Genomic DNA, 19,077 nt, shown 5'->3' with positions numbered 1-19,077 from the left:
CATTCACATTTTTTCACCCAGGATCCCAATCACTGAACTTCATAGAAATAGTGCCATAGTACTGTGTTTTTCACAGCTGGATCTGGCAGACTGCAGGCACCCAAATGAGTAGAGGAGTCTCTTGTAACAAGAAGCAAAGACATCCCCATCAACTTGAACCCACCCACCCTATGTGGCATTAGGGGGTAATTATACATGGCCCTATAGAACTCCTGTCCACAGTTACCACTAGTATGGTCAGGATATAATAATAATTTGTAATTTTAAGTAATTAAATATTCTCATTTGATTTACCTTTAGTTATACCATGGAATGTTCATGTTTTTTTCCTGAAGCACCTTGGTATGTTTCTATCATAAACAGAGTTATCAATATCATGAATAATAATTAACACTGTGTTAATGACCATTATTCGTTGTCAAACTAAACTCTCATTTATCAACAAATAAAATCTTTCTATTGCCTCAAACTATTTGGATGTCACACAAGAATGACTTTTGGAGCAGACTGAGGTGTAGAGGAAAGTCCTCTTTACTTAGGAAATGGGTTTGGGTGGAGGCAGGATCCCGTGGCTGTTTGAGAGGAAGGAGCCTGCAGTATAAACACAGGGACACCCTCTTCACATCCTGCACGGCCCTGTGTAATGTCCACCCCGTCATCAAGCTACAAAGCAGGTGCCGTTTTGCAAGATTACAGTTATTTCACTTTACTATTATTCAGTTTCCCAGCCTCTCTGCTACAGACAAATACTGTGTGTATGTAGTGGGTACAGAGGGTGAGTAAATCAACTTCAGTGTTGGTAGAGGGGAGCACTTTTTAATTCAGGACATGTATGCTTCCACAAGCATGGGCTCTGCGTCGGTTCAGCCAGTATAAAAGAAAACACCCTGCCGCAATGTTGCAGCGCAGCACTATTATTATGCATGTGGCACCACACCTCATGCTTCACCCCAGCCAGACGCAGTACCTCTGACCGTCTAAGCACAGGGGAGCAGTAGAGAGGGAAAGTATGGGATTTATATTCAGCAAACATCGCTGCTGCCGTCCCCTCCGGCCCAGTCGAAGCAGAAGGCACCTGACACCTCCATCAGGGGAACCAGAGGCGTGGCTACAGAGGGGCTGAAACTCATGACATCCACAGTGCCAGCTGTGCGGTCACATGGACAAAGCTCCTCTCTCACACACCCTTTCTCATTCCCACTACTGAGGCTCATGGGTAAACTCGGCTTGATTCAATTTAGCAGGAAGGCATTTAATTAGCAACGCTCAGCAAAACGAAGACATTTATCCATCCATCCATCCATCATCTGAACCCGCTTATCCTGAACAGGGTCGCAGGGGGGCTGGAGCCTATCCCAGCATACATTGGGCGAAAGGCAGGAATACACCCTGGACAGGTCGCCAGTCCATCGCAGGGCACACACACCATTCACTCACACACTCATACCTACGGGCAATTTAGACTCTCCAATCAGCCTAACATGCATGTCTTTGGACTGTGGGAGGAAACCGGAGTACCCGGAGGAAACCCACGCAGACACGGGGAGAACATGCAAACTCCGCACAGAGAGGCCCCGGCCGACGGGGATTCGAACCCAGGACCTCCTTCACAATTCTTACACACAGTTCAGGGCCTAGTGATATTAATAGAAAAAATGCAGTGTAAGACTACAATATTTTCATTGCACTGATATCCTCAGAACAATAACGTCTCTGATTGATCACATAAAAATTATTTCATCAAACCCTTATGCATTACTTACTGTTAAGCATGTCTAAGAGATTCTAAGTTTGTACCCCAAATGACTCATAATGTATATATTCATTACTGTACAGACCCAGTTCTTACAGGCACAAATGCAGGATATAAAAATACCTTTTCAAATATAGTAGCTTTAATAACAACTCGGCCCTGTTACAATTGGATTTACTATGATAGACACTGCTGGCATAGTCTCTCTGTGAGGTGAAGAAGCCTTATGATATGCAAATATGCAAGACTTGATATAATTAGATTCCTCATTTTCATTAGAGAGCTCTGGTTGCTATAGTAGACAGCATGTTTTTTGTATGTGCAGTAGATAGAACACTGTTTCCATGGCAACCTCAACAGTTTTGAGGGATGGATGAAGATAACTACTGACGCTTCAAAATTCAACATGAACATGCGTTAGCACCATTCAGTCAAATTTAAGCAATTTCAAATTTTTTGATAAATCACATGTGCCTGTTTCCATCAAAGATATTTAAAAAGCATTGGAATGAGAAGTGGTCTTTATTTGATAAACAAATGGACTTCATTCATTCACAACAATGGAGCTAACCATCTGGAATGGGAGATAGCCCCTCACCAAATGAGGCGGGGCTGAATTATAATAAACTATGAGAGGCTACTGGGGAATCCAATGCACATGTACACACATACATGAGTACATATGTGAACACACTCAGTCACTGTCTCTCTCAGCCTTTACTCCTGTCAGTCGGCCATCTTGTGACACAAGATTTCAGTTACAGCTTTGTTGTAGAAAAGTAAACATGAGGTTAGCACAATGACAAAATATGTCATGGTATGAAGCAAGCATTCAAGTTATTCATAGTTCCGGACAAAACCATAGTTATTTAAAAACACTCTGGAGACTACCTTTTTGCTGAAGACAAAATATTCCTTGAAAAACTTAATATTTCTTGCTCATTTCCACAATTTGAAGGGACTGCAATAAATTAAGAAATGCTACATGCTTGTTGCAGGGAATAGAGAAATGGGAAACGTCATGTGGCAGTGGCACTGTCAGTCATGTGCTGAAACTGCCAGTAGTCCAGTGGTTTCCTGACACTTATAGTAATAATAATCAATGATAGTGATAACACTGATAACCCTACTGTACTACTACTACCTGTATTAACAGTCATGAATCTAATATTATTATTGTATTAGCTTTGAGAAAGTGTTGCCGACTTGCCTCACCCTACATGATGAGCCTGCAGACTTTTTGGCCTCGAAACATCTGTTGCATCGTTCAAATTTAATCGATTATTGATATATGATAATGACGTCGTCTAATGCAGCCTGACAACAAACAGAACCGTTATTTATTTTTCTTGTTTTCATGGTTCTGTTCTTAAATTAGCTTTCTCTTACGAAAGGGATATTTTTATTTACTTCCTCCCCATGCACATGGCTTTAATTATAAACAAAGCAGGACACGATACCATATCATGTGGTAGGGGTTTTGAATATTGTGTCGAGAACACCATAGTATTTTCTCTTTTTTTACTACCTTTTAACAGAAACACATCAGACCAGATTCCAAATATTTCAGCGAATTTGCTTTAATTACCTGATAAACTTTGCAAACCACTAACAACCGTTGGGTTCTATATTGCTAACTTACTTGGCGGCAGCACCGTCCTCACATCTGAATTCGCCATTCTACGCGTAGAAAATAACAGCAGATTCGTGCTACGCCTACTTGATTTGCATTTATCTGTCCTCTGTGCAGTTAGAGGACAAGATGCTGATAACGTTTACTCGAGACGCTGATAGCGTTTAGTCAGCATAGAGGTTTTTTTTTTTTTTTTGCTGCAGTTCTCTGAAAACTCCCGTTTCAATCGGAGGCGGGGCAGCCAGACTGACATCATCCATCTGTATAAAAGCTGCAGCTGTGACTTGGGATCCAGGCTGTCTGAGACTGCAGTTCAGAACAATTCCAGCGCTGCACAAAGAAACAATCCAAGCATCTCACACATACTATAAAAATACTACCAATTTACAGAAAACCACCAACGAAACAAGACTAATAGAATCACCCCTCTGAACCAGCAACAATGACGGCAAACGGGACCAGCGACATGCTCAAAATTCAATTTGGGCTCATAAATTGTGGAAATAAATACCTTACCGCTGAAACATTTGGGTTTAAGATAAATGCCTCTGCCACCAGCATGAAGAAAAAACAGATCTGGACCTTGGAGCAGGACGGGGACGACACCAACAGGGTCTTCTTGAAGAGTCACCTGGGCAGGTATATTGCAACTGACAAGGATGGAAACATTACAGGTGACAGCGAAACCATAGGCGAAGACTGCAGGTTCATTATCATCGCTCACGATGATGGGCGCTGGTCTCTGCAGTCGGAGCCTCACAAGCGCTACCTTGGCGGTACCGAAGACAGAATCACGTGTTTTGCTCAAACCATCTCTGTGGCAGAGAAATGGAGCGTCCACATTGCTATGCACCCACAAGTCAACCTATTCAGCATCACCAGAAAAAGATATGCCCATTTAAGCTCGAAACAAGACGAGATTGCCATTGACAGGGATGTCCCTTGGGGCGTCGACTCCTTAATTACTTTGGTTTTTCAAGACCAGAGGTACCACCTGCAGACCTCAGACAACCGGTTCCTCCACAACGATGGTACATTGGTCGCTAAGCCTGACAAAACCACTGGCTACACCCTGGAGTTCAGGTCGGGAAAGGTGGCATTCAGAGACTGTGGAGGGAAATACCTGGCGCCTTCTGGTCCGAGTGGAACCATGAAGTCAGGAAAGAGTTCCAAGGTTGGAAAAGACGAGCTTTTTGTGCTGGAGCAGAGCCATCCTCAGGTGGTGCTCACTGCCGGTAACGAGCGAAACGTGTCCACCAGACAAGGTAAGCCAATAATAGCCTACATTTCAGCAGATGCGTGCAAAGAAATGCTTTAATGTTAAATATCAACGAACAATTATAACATTTTCAGGTAGGCCTATGCAATAGGAATACCGCGATGTTGTGCTTGCGTGTTATAACTTTTGCCAGCTGAAGAATAACGACGAGGTTTAGTCTGTTCGTGAATGTGATCAAATGCAGCGTAGGCCTACAGGATTTTTTTTATTTTCACTGCCACCCCAAAGGAAACTATACCAAATATCAGATTAGACAAGTAGCATCCTAATTTTGTAATTGCATCCCTCATCCTTCAGAAAAGAAAGGAATGGAAATGTAATGGATAACTTTCCATTCTTTTCGCAAAGGTTTCTTTTTGCAGTGTCCCGTTTTTAGCACGGATTTAAAGTATAACCTTCTTTAAAATACATCTCGAAAAGCAGCCATGTTTAATTCATTGTTGCTGATATTTTACTCGCATTTTTATTTAACACGAGTATTTAAAACTATTTAAATTGTGTTCTCTTGTGAATCAGCAATAGAACTAATGATAAAAGAGCGATGACAATGGAAATAAGTAATTGGGCTTATGCAGATTAAGCGGCCATGGGTGCAACACGAGCTGTCTGGTCCATGTATGAGGAAAATGTTTTCTTTTAATTATGTAATAGCTTTATACTAATGACTAGGTCCAAAGAAACAAACATAATGCTGAAAATGCAATTGAAATCATGTAGAACCAGAGTAAGCTATGGGTGAAGAGGACCATCTCGGTCTCTTGAAAAATGCATTTTAAATGAGCCATAAGTGAATTGGTGAATTATGGCACACCTTTGCATCAAAATAATATCTATTACAACATGCTGTTGGTTGAACCAGCACAGCCTTGCTATAGCTACTTAAAGCCTTTTAAGACATTGACTCTGAAATGAATAATGAGATTGCAGAGATTGTCAAAAAATGTTGTCCATTCAACATTTTGACATACAGGCTCAATGCTGTTTCACACGTGTTCAGTATGTGACATGCAGCTATTCATTCTGGACTGTTGAGTGGGCACCAAGAACAAGCTGGTCACATGTGGTATCTGCAGAATGAGCCAAGATGGGGACTCGCCTCCTATGTACTGTCTTTGTTGTTCAAATGAACTCTATTTGTTTACATGAGGCTCTACTGTGAAGGGTTTTTGCAGGTTCTTCTGTGCTCAAAGGCTATTGTAAATTTGAAATAAGCCGGGTGCGCTTTATAAGAGCATCTCTGTGGCACTCTGCTCATAGAAGAAGAATCTCTCTGGCTGCTCTCCTTACTGCATCCTTTATGGCCTGTGTGACTCCAACATTCCTGCCGACAGGCTGGAGGAGGTGTGGCTGATCTCTGTGCCACATTAGTGTGTGAAACTCGTCTCCCTTTTGGAAAATTGCGAGGCAGATTTTGGAGTGATAATGGTCATGCTTATGCACGAGGGGGTGGGCTTGTGTGTTTGGAAGAGACAAAGGTGTGAGCTCACTGAGGCTGCCCACCCATGTGCTCCAGCTGAACAATGGACCCTTTCTGGGGCACTATTCTTAGCATGTCAGCAGCTAACAAAATCCTCTGCACACGAAAGGAAATGTGTTTTAAAATATGAAGCTGATGACTGGTTAATAGGTTTTCCTTCAGAATAGATCTGGTGATGCCTTTTGTGTTTCAGAATGTAAAGTTTAACAGACTAACTTGAAGTTGGATTTTTGTGGATTTTTCTAGGTTCTTGTTAAAATGCTAGAATCATTGATTTCCCCCCTCAAAATGTGGTTAAGGGGCACTTTTGACTTGGCATAGCTTTGATCATATTGATATTATGCTTTTTTTTCCCACAAAAAAAGTCATCACAGAACCTAAACTGATACCAAGGGAAGTCAGAACTGAGAACTGAGCAGTGTTGAGTAGATTTGAGATCTGCTGTAGCAGTATCTAGCTGATAAATCTTCAAATATGCAACCACATAAACAGTTGTTTGAAAAAAATCAATAAATTACTTGATGTGATGATAATGACAGCTGTATGAGGGACCGAAATACTTATCGATACAAATTCTTCAAATTGCACATACATAAACCATATTTCATACATATGAAATATTTTCATGAATTTAACCATTTTTTTACATCATTATAGAGGGGATGTTACAAAGTCTGGTTGAGGGGCAAGCCCAAAATGGTGAAGTTCTGGCATATTTGACTTTATCATACTGAAAAAGTATTCAAATGAATTGATGAATGTCAATATTTCACTTGTAAGCAAGCCATTCCTGCAACCATGTCATGTTGCCACCATAGACTTTCTGAACAATCTCTGCTTCTATGTTGCTTGCTCTTGATTGTTGTCACTTTGTTTCACAACCGCGCCTTTCAATACCGACAATATTCTGCTAAATCTTTCAGTATTTTTGAAATTTTGGATCAGTATCTTTACAGGAATTTACCTCCGCAGAATAACCTCTGTGTTCTATGTTTGTTTAAAGTATTTTTTAAGTACATTCTTGCTACGACCATCCCTAAGCGTTCAAACATCAATCAAACATAATTAGAGTTGTACTCATACGCTGGGCTGACAGAGAGCTTAGCGAATGTTCCTGTTTTCTGGCTAATGCTTGGTTAATCAGAGTGATTCCTCACATTTTCTAAGGTTATTTTACACCGTGTATGTGGCTAAGCTGTTAGCAGAATTGTTTTAGCTATTTAACAATGCAGATATTTTAGTTATGAAACCCTCTTGAATGCTACGTGCTACTGTGGCTGTTTGGCTTGCTAAATTATGAGTGAGGACTATAGGAGATATAAGCAGCACAGCTGAGTACTGGTGCCATATTTGAAAATGAGCAACTTGTTCAAGACTGTTTTTTCAGTGTCTGCACCCCTGTCTCCTCCTCCCCTGCTGACCGCCGTCTGCACTGTGCAACCATTTTGGACCATGTGTTTCTCATCACTTCCATTTTACCCCCTTCATTCATGCTGGCATTTTTTGTGGAAACTTAATCTTCCTGTGGAGGCCTTTCCTGGTTTCAAGTTGCTAGTATGAACAATTCCTTACTGCAGTACAATGCAAAAATGTAACTTGGAAAAAGGAAATTAAGAAATCTTCAGACTTCAATCTTTTGTATGGCAGTTAAATGTAGGCTATAGTTGATGAGAATTAAGATATATATATAAGCTCACAGCTTTCCTGTCTGTCTCAGTTCTCAGAGGGGGAATCAGATTGCGTTTCCCCATGATTTGCTGATGATATTGTAATCGTATTCGGGAATAGTGTCCAGTCCAGAATTCTTCCTACACATCGTGATAATCTGTTGACTTACAAAGTCTGGCCAACTGGTCTGTCTTCCCATTGTGTCAGACGCCTACAGAGACATACAGTATATTTCATGTTTGGACAGGTGATTCGCGAACTTGGCATAACGTGAAGAATTCCAGAACTGATAGCCTGTAAGTTTACGTAGGCAGTAATGGACACAATGTGTAGTATTTGACCACCACTGACCTCCCAACCATAACTAGACAGCCCTTTATGCTTCATGATTGGATTGTTGTGCCTACATTTCATGACATGTGTGGGAGGTCAGAATTCCTAGGGAGATCGGCTCAGTGTAGCATTGCGGTTTGTAAAAACTGTGAATACGAAGGAAGTTGGGGGGGGGGGGGGGGGCACACTTGAGGTCACGCCACAGGTCAGCAGCTCCAGTGTGGGAGGAGACATTGGGCCATGTGTTCTGCTGAGCCCTGCTGCTGAAAGATGGTGGCTGCAGAGGAAGCTTTTCAGTGTCTCAAACAAAGCTAACTTTCCCATCCAGCAAAGCTAATTAATGCTTTTTCTGTCCAAATGTTGACTTCTCCTCTTTAAAGAGTAATTACACTTGCTGTTTCAGCATGGCCCCGCCTTCTACACCATTTTGAAAAACTTCGTTCTGGGGTGTGTAGAGTAGGTGTCCATCTCATTTGCAAAAAGCATTCTCTAACCAAACCGTGTTTTGTATTGATCCGTAACTTTAAAGACTAGCCGTTAAACTAAACAGACAAATTTGTGGTGTCAACAATTTCCCCCCTGGATATCTGATTTACATTTATATATATACCATCACTGTACCCTATGTACCATCGCACCTGTGTTTCAAGCCAAAAGGATTTGAATGTTGAAATAATTGCGTGGATAATTCAAATGTTTCGCTACAATAGGCATACAAACATGTTCACAGCTAAAAAAAGATCAAGGGTGTAACTCCCCTTTAGGTCAAAGATTTGCATAGTTTCTGTATCCTGTTCCGTGTGCTTTGTATACCCACATGCTAAAAAAACAAAAACAAATGGTGAATCTATTGGTTCAGATGCTGACTGTGCTCCTTCCATGTTATTTAGGCATGGACCTTTCTGCTAACCAGGATGAGGAAGGTGACCAGGAGACCTTTCAGATGGAGATGAGTAAGGAAACAAAGAAGTGCGCCTTCAGGACCTGCACTGGTAAATACTGGACCCTCACGGCCAATGGAGGACTGCAGTGCACAGCGTCTTCGAAGTGAGTCCACCATGTCACTCCCCTCAGCAGGCCCTGTCAATCAGCCTGGTCATCCCATATATCCCTATGTGAGGTGACGGTACATTCCATCTGGGTTTAATATGTCTGTGCTTATACTGATACTCAGAGATGATAATGATATGTCATTTAGCTAACACTTTCTTATCCAAAGCAACTTACTGTTAATTTGACTAAGCAGGATACAATCCCCCCTGGAGCAATGTGGGGTTAAGGGCCTTGCTCAAGGCTGTGCGGATCTTATTGTGGCTACACTGGGGCTTGAACTACCAACCTTCCGGATCCCTGTTTTATTTGAGGAATTTTAGGATTTTTTAGGAAAGAGTCACTTAGCATTGTTAGGGAAAAGAAATGTCAGAAAACATGATTTGGTTTAAGACAATGTGAACATATTTGTATGTCTTATGTTTCAAATGCAGTTCACCAAAAAGCATATCAAATAAGGAAACATAAATGCAAAAGGGTTTTTCCGAAAGAATGTAATGGTGGCGATGCAACTGCTTAGTCTTGCTTTATCCATTTACATAACTTTTTGTGTGTGTGGGTGTGGAACTTGAATTCAAAAACTGAGTTAATTGTAGTGGCTTAGTGTTAATGTGCCAAAGTTTATGGCCGGTTAGCCACTGTTTACATTTTCAAAATATATGTAAAGCAGTAATCCGTTTGCTTTTTCCATTCTACTTTACTTAACATGTCCTGAACCGGGAAGTCAGAACTGAGAACGAGTAGATTTGAGATCTCCTGTAGCAATATCTAGCTGATCTTTTCAAATGGCTTTCTTTTGGTGTCATCATGGTAATTCACTGCATTATATTGTGCGATAATGGAAAGCAATGATTTGATTAAGCCTCCCATGTAAAATAGATTAAGATGAACATGTCCGTACAGCACCCATTCTAAACAAACAGATACAAATGGGCACAAGGAGTCAATTTTCACAATTATTGATCTGCTCCAAGAATTAAGAGGGCCCTTCCTGTCCATTTTATGCAGAAACTAAAATCCAAATGGAAAGGTTTTGTTAATGATTGCTTTTTCCTCTGGATTTACATAGGGTCGCAGTTAAAGCCCATGTTTGGTTTGACATCTCTTCTCTTCAGTTGTTCAGTTCTTATTGTATGTACATACGTACCATAGATTCCTTCCACAAACGTCATTCTCGGGAGATTTGAAATCCTGTGTATTAATTATACTGCTTAATTGGCTGAAAATAAAACCTGCATACAGAGTTGGCTGCCGGGACTAGAACTGCCTGTGGGTAATGCTGTTCCTGGCAAATATCTAAACAATGGACAAGGGTGCCTCTGAGTCATCTGCTGAGTTCATGTGTACCAATTAGGCTGAGAATGAGTTCAGCTGAAAATGCAGTTTCTGTAAGACCAAGTTTTATTTGGGTTTTAAAGAATTGAGAATGAAAAATGAGCATGCACTCAAACTAAATATGTAAGCATAGATTGAAGTGGAAAAGGCAGACCATCTAAGAATGTTGTGTTCAAGTAAGGGGCAGACAAAAAATAAGAATTATATTCTTCTTTCTGCTCCTTTCCAATCATGAAAAGCATTAATTTGACAGATGTGTTGTGGACTTGTGTGTTAACTTTATATTGCAATGTGCATTTTCATGAAAGGAACAAATAAAAATGAAATGAAATGAAATGAAATGAAATGGAAGTGGAATTCTGGCCTCTACATTAATGTACTGAAATGTACATTAATGTCCCAAATTGCACTCTGTTAAATCCTCTGCCAAAAAAAAAGTTTCTTGGTCCTTTGGAGGCTGTAACTTTGCTCAAGACCACTTCACAGGTGATTAGCAAAATGCACACAAGATTTAAGACCATCGGAGATAAATTATATTGTAAATGTAGATTTAGATAACCTGGTCACCCCTCACTCCAGTGCCTAGCTGCTAACAGATTGTCAGAGACCAAGTGAGGACAGCTGTGCATAAGCCCTCTTCTCTCACAGGGGAACTGAACCTTAGTCTCTACAGTTCATTGATGCCAGATTGTTCTTCTCATGAACCCATTCACGTGGAAAAAGACTTTGCTTCAAAGGCAGGTGATATGGCCGTGTTGAACATCAGTCAGCTTTTCTAGCAGAATTTTCATGAAGACATGCAGTCCAGCCATCAGTCGGGCCATCATATAGAATTTATAGTTGTGCCACACAGTTAATAAATCTGGATGAAAGGATTTCTTTATTTTTGCCATGGATTCCCCATTTTCTGTAATCTCTTCAATTCTTTTGGTGTGTTCCGCAACTTTTTGCCAGTTTTGGATTGTAACCGTTAACCTTAATGTACTCTACCATGTTATTTGTATAGGCCTACACATTTTAACGGTATTGCCAAATGCTTAGAGAAGCAATGTGTGACAATATAGTATATATTCAGCCAATATTTTCTGTGACAATTTTTAGGGCTGGCTATTGGCAAGTAACTCACGATACCATACAAATCCCGATAGAATGTCATACACAGGGGAAATAGAATTTTTCTATTTCCAAAAAACAAAACAAAAAATACAAGCCATTTCAGTAGTGAACAAGTTCAGTTGTTTATAGTAGAATATACTTTATAGAGCTATATATATTAAGAAGCAGTAGCCAAAATTTACAAAATGAATAAAACCGAAAGTAATTGCATAGTTCTTTGGCTTTGAAAATATGATTTTAACATAAAAGCTGTTAAGCCACACTGGCTCAGACGAAACAAAAATGCTGACATTTTACATCAAAAATAAAATATGCCTATATATGGCCGCCACTGTATCGATACGGACATCACTGTTTCGATGGATCGTCAAGAAGTGAATTTTGATATATTGCTGTATTGATATTTTGAGCACTGCTTCAAGTATTTTCCACTTAAAATCAATTGGAAATGATAATTTCACAGCTGTAGGGTGGGCGTGGGGCAGGGCATGTCCCTGGACCCCCTACATAGTTGCAGTTCTCTGGGCCAATCCTTTTCAACCTCCCAACCTCAATACTAAAGTTCTCCTCAGAATTCGTTCTTTGCTGTTCATCTGACTGTATCAAATGGATCTCTCATTGCAATATATTTATTTTCCTTTCCAGGTCTGCCAACTGTTACTTTGACATTGAGTGGCATGAGAAGAAAATCACCCTGAAAGCTGCAAATGGGAAATACGTGGCAGCCAAAAAGAATGGGCAGCTGGCAGCCACTGTTGAATCAGCAGGTGAGTTTGGGAGCCAATTGGCTGATTCTCCCTCCACACGTCTGCTGGTACAATGGATTCTTGTGCAAGGGGATGTTTGAGAAGGTCACCGATTTGAGATCGCAATGCAATTCTGTAATAACCTAAAACCCTGCATTGCTTTCAAGGTCATGCAATGTTACTCCAGTGAGGGTTCCTGTTTCTCACAGGCATCTGAAATCAAGTTGTTCTCAGTATTGGGAAGCTGTAAACAAAAATGTGATACTATTTTCCAGTGAAAAGGTCTACTGCTGTGGCAAAAGAATAAAAATAAAATTAAAATTAAAACATTTAAAAGGACTAAAAGTACTCTGATGTCTTCCAGGTCAGACTGAGGAGTTCCTTATGAAGCTGATCAACAGGCCCATCATTGTCCTGCGTGGAGAGCACGGCTTCATTGGCTGTAGGAGAATGACTGGGACTCTGGACTCCAACCGCTCCTCCTACGATGTGTTTCAGCTGGACTTCCACGATGGAGCCTACAGCCTTAGAGGTCAGTTTCAGCAGTGTGAATAGGGTCTTTCAGTAGTGAGAAGGTTGGTGGTTTCAAAAGATAGCTAGACTGTGGTTAGCCAAGTTGTCCATTAGGCACAAAGGCTATAGCCAGACAGGAGTCTGTGTTCCTGAAGCCAATAAACCATCAAATTGGAGGCAGTGTCTCTCTGTCATCACCTGGTACTGAGATGGCTGTGTGGTTCTGTAACTACAGTAATTGGCTGGCAAGCTTTTAGTGGTGTACTGGAGCAGGAATACTGGGCCATTGTTACATTCCCCTGTTCTTTAGTCTGGCCACACCAGATAAAAAAAATAAAAAAAGAGAGAGAGCAGAGTGTGCTGGCATGCCCTTTTAGAAATCAGTCATCCACGTGCATCCATTCAAATTATTAGCAGTTTGCACCTGCAATAATGTTTAATCATCCATTACAGGTTTAACAGCAGTAAAAAATTGATAAATAAAATTATTGTAATTATTAGTTATCCATTAATCCATTGATAGGATGAATCCCCTGTATCAATTCATCCTATAAATATCACATAAATAAGGGTGTTTCCTTTATATTAATTAAATATAAAGACCTTATAAACTTTTTGACCTTAGTCCATTTCCCCAGCACACGTCTGATGTTAAATAGCATACTGGTTTACCAAAAAAATTAAATAAAGTGTATTATAATGTACATCAAAATGAGTTAAATGTGAGATTTTGAGGGGGGAAAAAAAGGTATGCTGTGAAATGTTGTTCTCCGTTTCAACTAATTCTGCACTGCTCTTGTGCTCTTGTTCTTCCTGGTCTTTCATGACTGCTCCCCTCCCTCCTCAGATTCCACTGGGAAGTACTGGATGGTTGGGAACGAGTCTTCAGTGGTCAGCAGCAGCGACACCCCACTGGACTTCCTGCTGGAGTTCTGCGATTATAACAAGGTGGCCATCAAGGCTCCCGATGGCAAGTACCTGAAAGGAGACCACGCCGGGGTCTTGAAAGCCAATGCAGATGCCATCGACACCTCCACTATGTGGGAGTACTAGAAGCACTTTAACTACCATTGTGGCTTTTTCATTTTCTTCATTTCTTCATGTTTGAGTTTAATTTTGATTCTTTGCATGCATTTGGGGATTAAGTGGTTGAGGGTGTGGCACACTGGTCACAGATTGCTGAAGCTGGCCTGGCTCCTGTGGCTCTCCTCCACCCAGTCTCTGGTATGAGAAATGCTAAACGCTTTTCTCCTGGCCTTTGAGAAAACGGGTCCGAGATGGCAATATCCCCATGTTAAATAAGTAAAGCAAAAAGTATTTTTCTGCTCGATTCTCAACCTGATTTCAATGCAGATGTGTAATGTGTTACTGGTATAATTATTTTTGTTTGCCATATCCATTGGACTATTACTCTAGTCATATCTGTTGTTTGCCAAAAGCCTGGCTGATTGGCATTGATTCCTGGTGAAAACTAGGAAATTCTATTTGTGCATTTTTCAAGAATTCTTGAATGGAGAAAATGTTCAGTCGGTTGCCAATTATTTTTGAGCCGTCCATGAAAGAACCAACTGGAAATGACCACTGGTGTTTAAGTGTTCCGATTTTGCCAAACCTTCTCTCTGAGGTCAGACATCTCTTGTTCATTTCCACCTCATCCTTGGGCCTGTGTTCAGTTTGGTTGCTTTTGACATTAAGGTAAAGTTGGAGTGAAAACAATTCCAGCATGTGTTTTAGGGAAAGACCATTTGTTCTTTAAAAAAGAAATCATTAAAAAGACGACATACGGCATATTCTGTCAGATTGTAAAACCCCCTAAAAAAAAAAGCCTTTACAATGTAAAACAGGTGAGCACTTGTAATATTTAACAGCATCTGCTTGCTGTTGGGAATCCGCATTTGATTTTGTCGTGTTTGAGGAACTAAAAATGTTAAAACCAGTGTTCAACTTCACTTGTCACTGTGTCCAAAGCTGTCCTTGATTAAGTTGAACCAGTTGTAATATTGAAAGGCGAACTTGTATGATATGGACTTGATTTTCTTTTGTGTGCCATGAGTTTCTTTCATCTTGTCAGATGGAGAATATCCCAAACTGGACATTTATTTTGGAATACTGGGTTTAAGTGGAATGCTTCTAGTCACTCATCTCAATGGAGGTAACTGCTCAAGAGCTAACAAAAAGCATGAGGTAATACCGATGTGAATGTGACTTTCAGTCTGACCCTGCACCTGTCCGGTGATTTCAGTGCCCACCTCTGATATGTGGTGTGTAGCTGGGTCTGGAGTTTGTATACATTCCAGATCTGAAGTGCTTTTAACAGATATAACAGGTCCTATAGGCTTTAAAGAAATAAACGACTCCCCTTGACCCTTATGGCCCTTTGGTGGGACTGTCTGTTCCACTGCAGCTTTGATGCACAAGCTTCAAAGGCATGAGTTTTTATTCATTTCCAGAGTGTTAAAAGAATAAAAATGAAACCTTTACTTTTCTAGAGGCACAGGCATTATCATGGAATAGTATTGTGATGTGGAAAGTGAAGGATGAAACTACAATCAAAAAGCTCTAGTGAAATCAGGCTCTGACCTCCTCTGCCACACAGTGACTGATATTTTGAGATGATGTTTTCAGTCAGAATGGTGTTTACATGTCAAAATGAAGTCCTGAGTAGAAAACAATGATCATATATACAGCTTATTTGTGAAGCTTAGTGAGCAAGTAAATGCCTCACTTTGCTATATGACCACCAAACCCCTGTATCTATGTGCTGCTCTGTTCTGTAGTTCATAGAGCCAATCCACTATCAAAGAGCTCAAGTTAAATCAGGCTCTGACCTGCTCTGCCACACAATGATTTCTTTCAGGGGTCAGACCGATCTCGAAAAGACAAACACCATCTGTTTTGAGACTTTGTTTTCAGTCCGTGAAGTTTGCAGGTCAAAATAAAGTCACGGGTACAGGAAAAAGATGATGTATACAGCTTATTTGTAGACCTTAATAAGCAACTAAATGCATAGCTTTGTTAGATGACTACCAATTTCTAGCACCAAACCCTTGGAAGGATATCTGTTTGCTGCTCTGTTCTGGCATTGGTGCTGAACATTTCTTAAACACAATGAACCTTTTATAAAATAACTGGAAACTGGTGCTGTTCTTGCATCCACACAAGTAACCACACACAACTGGAATTCAATAACGTGATTTTATTGGCAAGATAATCAGTGTAAAATGCGCAGCAATGCAAATCGCTTGTACTGCAGAATTTGTGGAAAGAACCTGCATTAAGAGGGAACTGCACCAGAAGTGCCCCGATCCTTTAGGACTCGCACATGTTTTTTGTCATTATGGCAACTGTTGGAAAGATGGTTGTCCGTGAGAGGTGATTTGGGATCAAAGGGAATGATAATGGTTGTGCCTTACTCAGGCTAAAGTAGCTTCTTTATTTCCCAGAACATTCCACTTGTGTATTTGAATAAAAGTAGCTTCTGTTTTTGTTTTACTATTTTTTTTTTCTTTGTGCCATTTGTATGACTTAAGCCTAATGTCAAGTAAAGTTTGAATATGAAACTTCCCCTTGTCTGTCTTGGTGTTTTTGACAATGTAGATTATGAAGGGGAGCAGTGTGGAACTCCCTCTCAAATCCAGCACATTAAAAAGTAACTACAACAATGGAATCTTGAGTCCTTAAACTATTAAAAGATCAGGTGAAGTTCTTTCTAATGTTTTAATAAATTACAGCTGTTTGAAATGCATCCATACGGCAAGTTTATGGGGTCATTCTACAAAAATGAGATTTATACCCTGACTAGTATGGTAAAATCTCTGGTTTTAGTTCAGACACTTGGGCCCCCTGTGAATGAACCTAGCTAGAACAAAAGCAGACAGAGAGACTGAGGACATGCTGGCAGTGTCTGGTACCAATGGTGAATGCCGAGTGCAGAGACACCTTTGGGCCTCTGAAAGTTTGCTTTGTAATTTAATCTGCTTGCCAGAGTGCAAGAATGCACTGGTTTCTCTCAGAGAAGAAAATCATCTTTGGACATCCAGTGCCTTTTCTATAAAAGAGGTCTTTGTCATATTCTTTTAATGGTCTAACCTTTTACACAATATTTTAGCGAGGGATAATTTTCCAGGACAGGAAATGGCCTCCTTTCACTGGTTCTCTGGGGCTGGTTGTTGAACCCTTTTAGTATTTTCACATGATACTTTACTACATTGATGCATTTGTCAGAATTCAAACAATGTCATTCCACACATGTAATGTTAGGCAGTATCCTTTCAATGTTCTATAGCTCTACAGATGAGGACATGCATTGAGAATGCTTGAAAATTACAATGCAAGAGCAGCCATATTTCTACATTCCATAGCAACAAGAGATCAGCTCACTCCTCTAACCTGTAAGAAATACACATCTGCATTCTCCATACTCACCAGACCTGATAATATCCCCTTGCCTTGCCCTCTGGGTAAATGACCCTTGTCCTTCTGACTGAGCGAGGAGCAATGTACCGCCCTCCAGACCAGACCTCTTCCACAGTCTTCTATACTTATGCGTTTTATTCACACCAAAAACAGGCAAACCATATCAAAACAACATTGTCTGAAGAATCCACACACTACCTTTACGACATTTACCCACCTTGTATCTTCTGTCCTACAAATGGCAAGCCACAGAGAGGAAAATTGTTCTGGAATGCAGCAGGCAGAAGAAAGCACAGCCTCTATACTGATGAAAGGAACTATGCACAGCCTCTATACTGATGAAAGGAACTATACACAGCTGAATGTGGGGTCGGTGAGAGCTGTTTTACTGAATTAAACAAAGCAGTTACATGGAAAACGGCTACTTCGACATGGCCACAGACATGACGTTCGGATAAAAGACAAATTAATTGGGACATTATTCTGCATAAGTTAAAGAAATGTATACTGATCAGAAAGAGGTTTGTGTCAGCATATAGAAATAAATGTTTTAATTATCTAGCCAACAGGTCTTTCAAAGCATGTCTCGTTATGGTTGTGTAAAAAAATTAGTATGAAACGCTGCTTCCGAATCTTGATTTTCTTATACTCTGAAAGATTCAAATGAATCCTTACATGAAAAGCAATGTTTTTTCTTTTTGAGAATGCAATTATAGCCTTGATAGTTTCAGTGCATTGGTCTCCTGCTGCTATTGAGAGATCATGTGTCGCTATTTTAGGAAATATAAAGACAGTGTTGCCAAAAAGGTCTATTCATGCACAGCAGCCAGTTCCTTGGGCAAACTTACTCAGCACTTCAGACATGCGAGAACACTGTTGCCATAGAAACCACAGCTCAGAAATGAGTGGGTTGGGAATTGGGGATGGGGGAGGAAGGAACAAAAAGCATTTAAAAAGGGGTGTTGTCTTAAAAATATAAAATCCATTACTTTCCTTAGCTGGTGCCAGTCATATCCAAACTCTTTAAAACATGAATTTTAATCTCTCACTTCACATGGTAAAGTCATACAAATAATATTGAAGTACAAGCTGAATTCTGTAAATGTACTGTAGCAGAAGATGTAGTCAGGATAGATGTGACGTTATAACCCAGCCAGTTCTTTAAGGTACTAGGAAGGGAGTGATAATGGAGAGTGAGGGAAATTTAGACCTGAAAGAAAGAAGTTGGAATTAAAATACCCAATAGCAAAATTAAATGTGAGGGTAGGAAAATGCTAACGCCCTTCATGGGCAGAATACATCACCCCCGGTTGAACTAGTCATAAGTAAACCACCTTAACCTCCGGAGACCCGGAAGAAAAAAGTACTTACATTTTACATTTTGGATGTCAAAAACATGGTGCAGTGAAAATATTTTCATTTTAATCATTTTAATTAAATGTCCCATAAGTTAGAAATACTGAATATTGAATTTTGTTTGAGGATGCATGGTCTCAGGAGGTAAATACTAGTGAGGCCAAACATGAATTAACAATTTTTGGGATTGGAAGGATGATTTTTTTAAATTATGCAGTTTCAATTAATTAAAAACATTTTATTATTGTATTATTTACTGAGCAGTATGTTCATTTGAGTTTGTCTGAACTTCTGACTATCACTTTTTTCCAATAGTTTTATTGAAATGCATACTCATAAAATACCTTTATATTTAAATACACTGTATATTGTTCCCCCCAAGCTAGACTATTTATATGAGAA

The 19,077-nt window shown here is 40.1% G+C and overlaps 1 protein-coding gene and 1 long non-coding RNA gene across 2 annotated transcripts; one reads left to right on the top strand and one right to left on the bottom strand.

The window, feature by feature from the left end:
• Window positions 1–3,391: 3,391 nt before the first annotated feature.
• Window positions 3,392–4,630, bottom strand: LOC133122862 (uncharacterized). Its single transcript, XR_009708151.1, has 3 exons — window positions 4,510–4,630; window positions 3,903–4,036; window positions 3,392–3,716 (listed from the first exon to the last, which is right to left on the bottom strand). It is a non-coding gene; the product is annotated as an uncharacterized LOC133122862 (long non-coding RNA).
• LOC133122861 (fascin-like) lies at window positions 3,671–16,467 on the top strand. Its single transcript, XM_061233092.1, has 5 exons — window positions 3,671–4,651; window positions 9,034–9,190; window positions 12,290–12,411; window positions 12,755–12,922; window positions 13,751–16,467. Exons 1-5 carry the CDS (start codon window positions 3,829–3,831, stop codon window positions 13,954–13,956), a joined length of 1,476 nt encoding a protein of 491 aa, XP_061089076.1. The 5' UTR covers window positions 3,671–3,828; the 3' UTR covers window positions 13,957–16,467.
• Window positions 16,468–19,077: the final 2,610 nt, after the last annotated feature.

The sequence above is a fragment of the Conger conger genome, chromosome 2 (genome assembly GCF_963514075.1).
Source record: "Conger conger chromosome 2, fConCon1.1, whole genome shotgun sequence".
In the NCBI taxonomy this organism is placed as follows: domain Eukaryota; kingdom Metazoa; phylum Chordata; class Actinopteri; order Anguilliformes; family Congridae; genus Conger; species Conger conger.
The sequence above is the reverse complement of the archived record's forward strand: the minus strand, read 5'-3'. Positions and strand labels throughout refer to the sequence as shown.

What these genes read in the sequence shown, in the direction of transcription:
- LOC133122861 (XM_061233092.1), top strand. Translation starts at nt 3,829, where the DNA reads ATGACGGCAAACGGGACCAGCGACATGCTCAAAATTCAATTTGGGCTC. An exon ending in CAGTGCACAGCGTCTTCGAA is followed by an intron (nt 9,191 to 12,289) that starts GTGAGTCCACCA and finishes TTTCCTTTCCAG; the next exon opens with GTCTGCCAACTGTTACTTTG. An exon ending in TGGAGCCTACAGCCTTAGAG is followed by an intron (nt 12,923 to 13,750) that starts GTCAGTTTCAGC and finishes CTCCCTCCTCAG; the next exon opens with ATTCCACTGGGAAGTACTGG.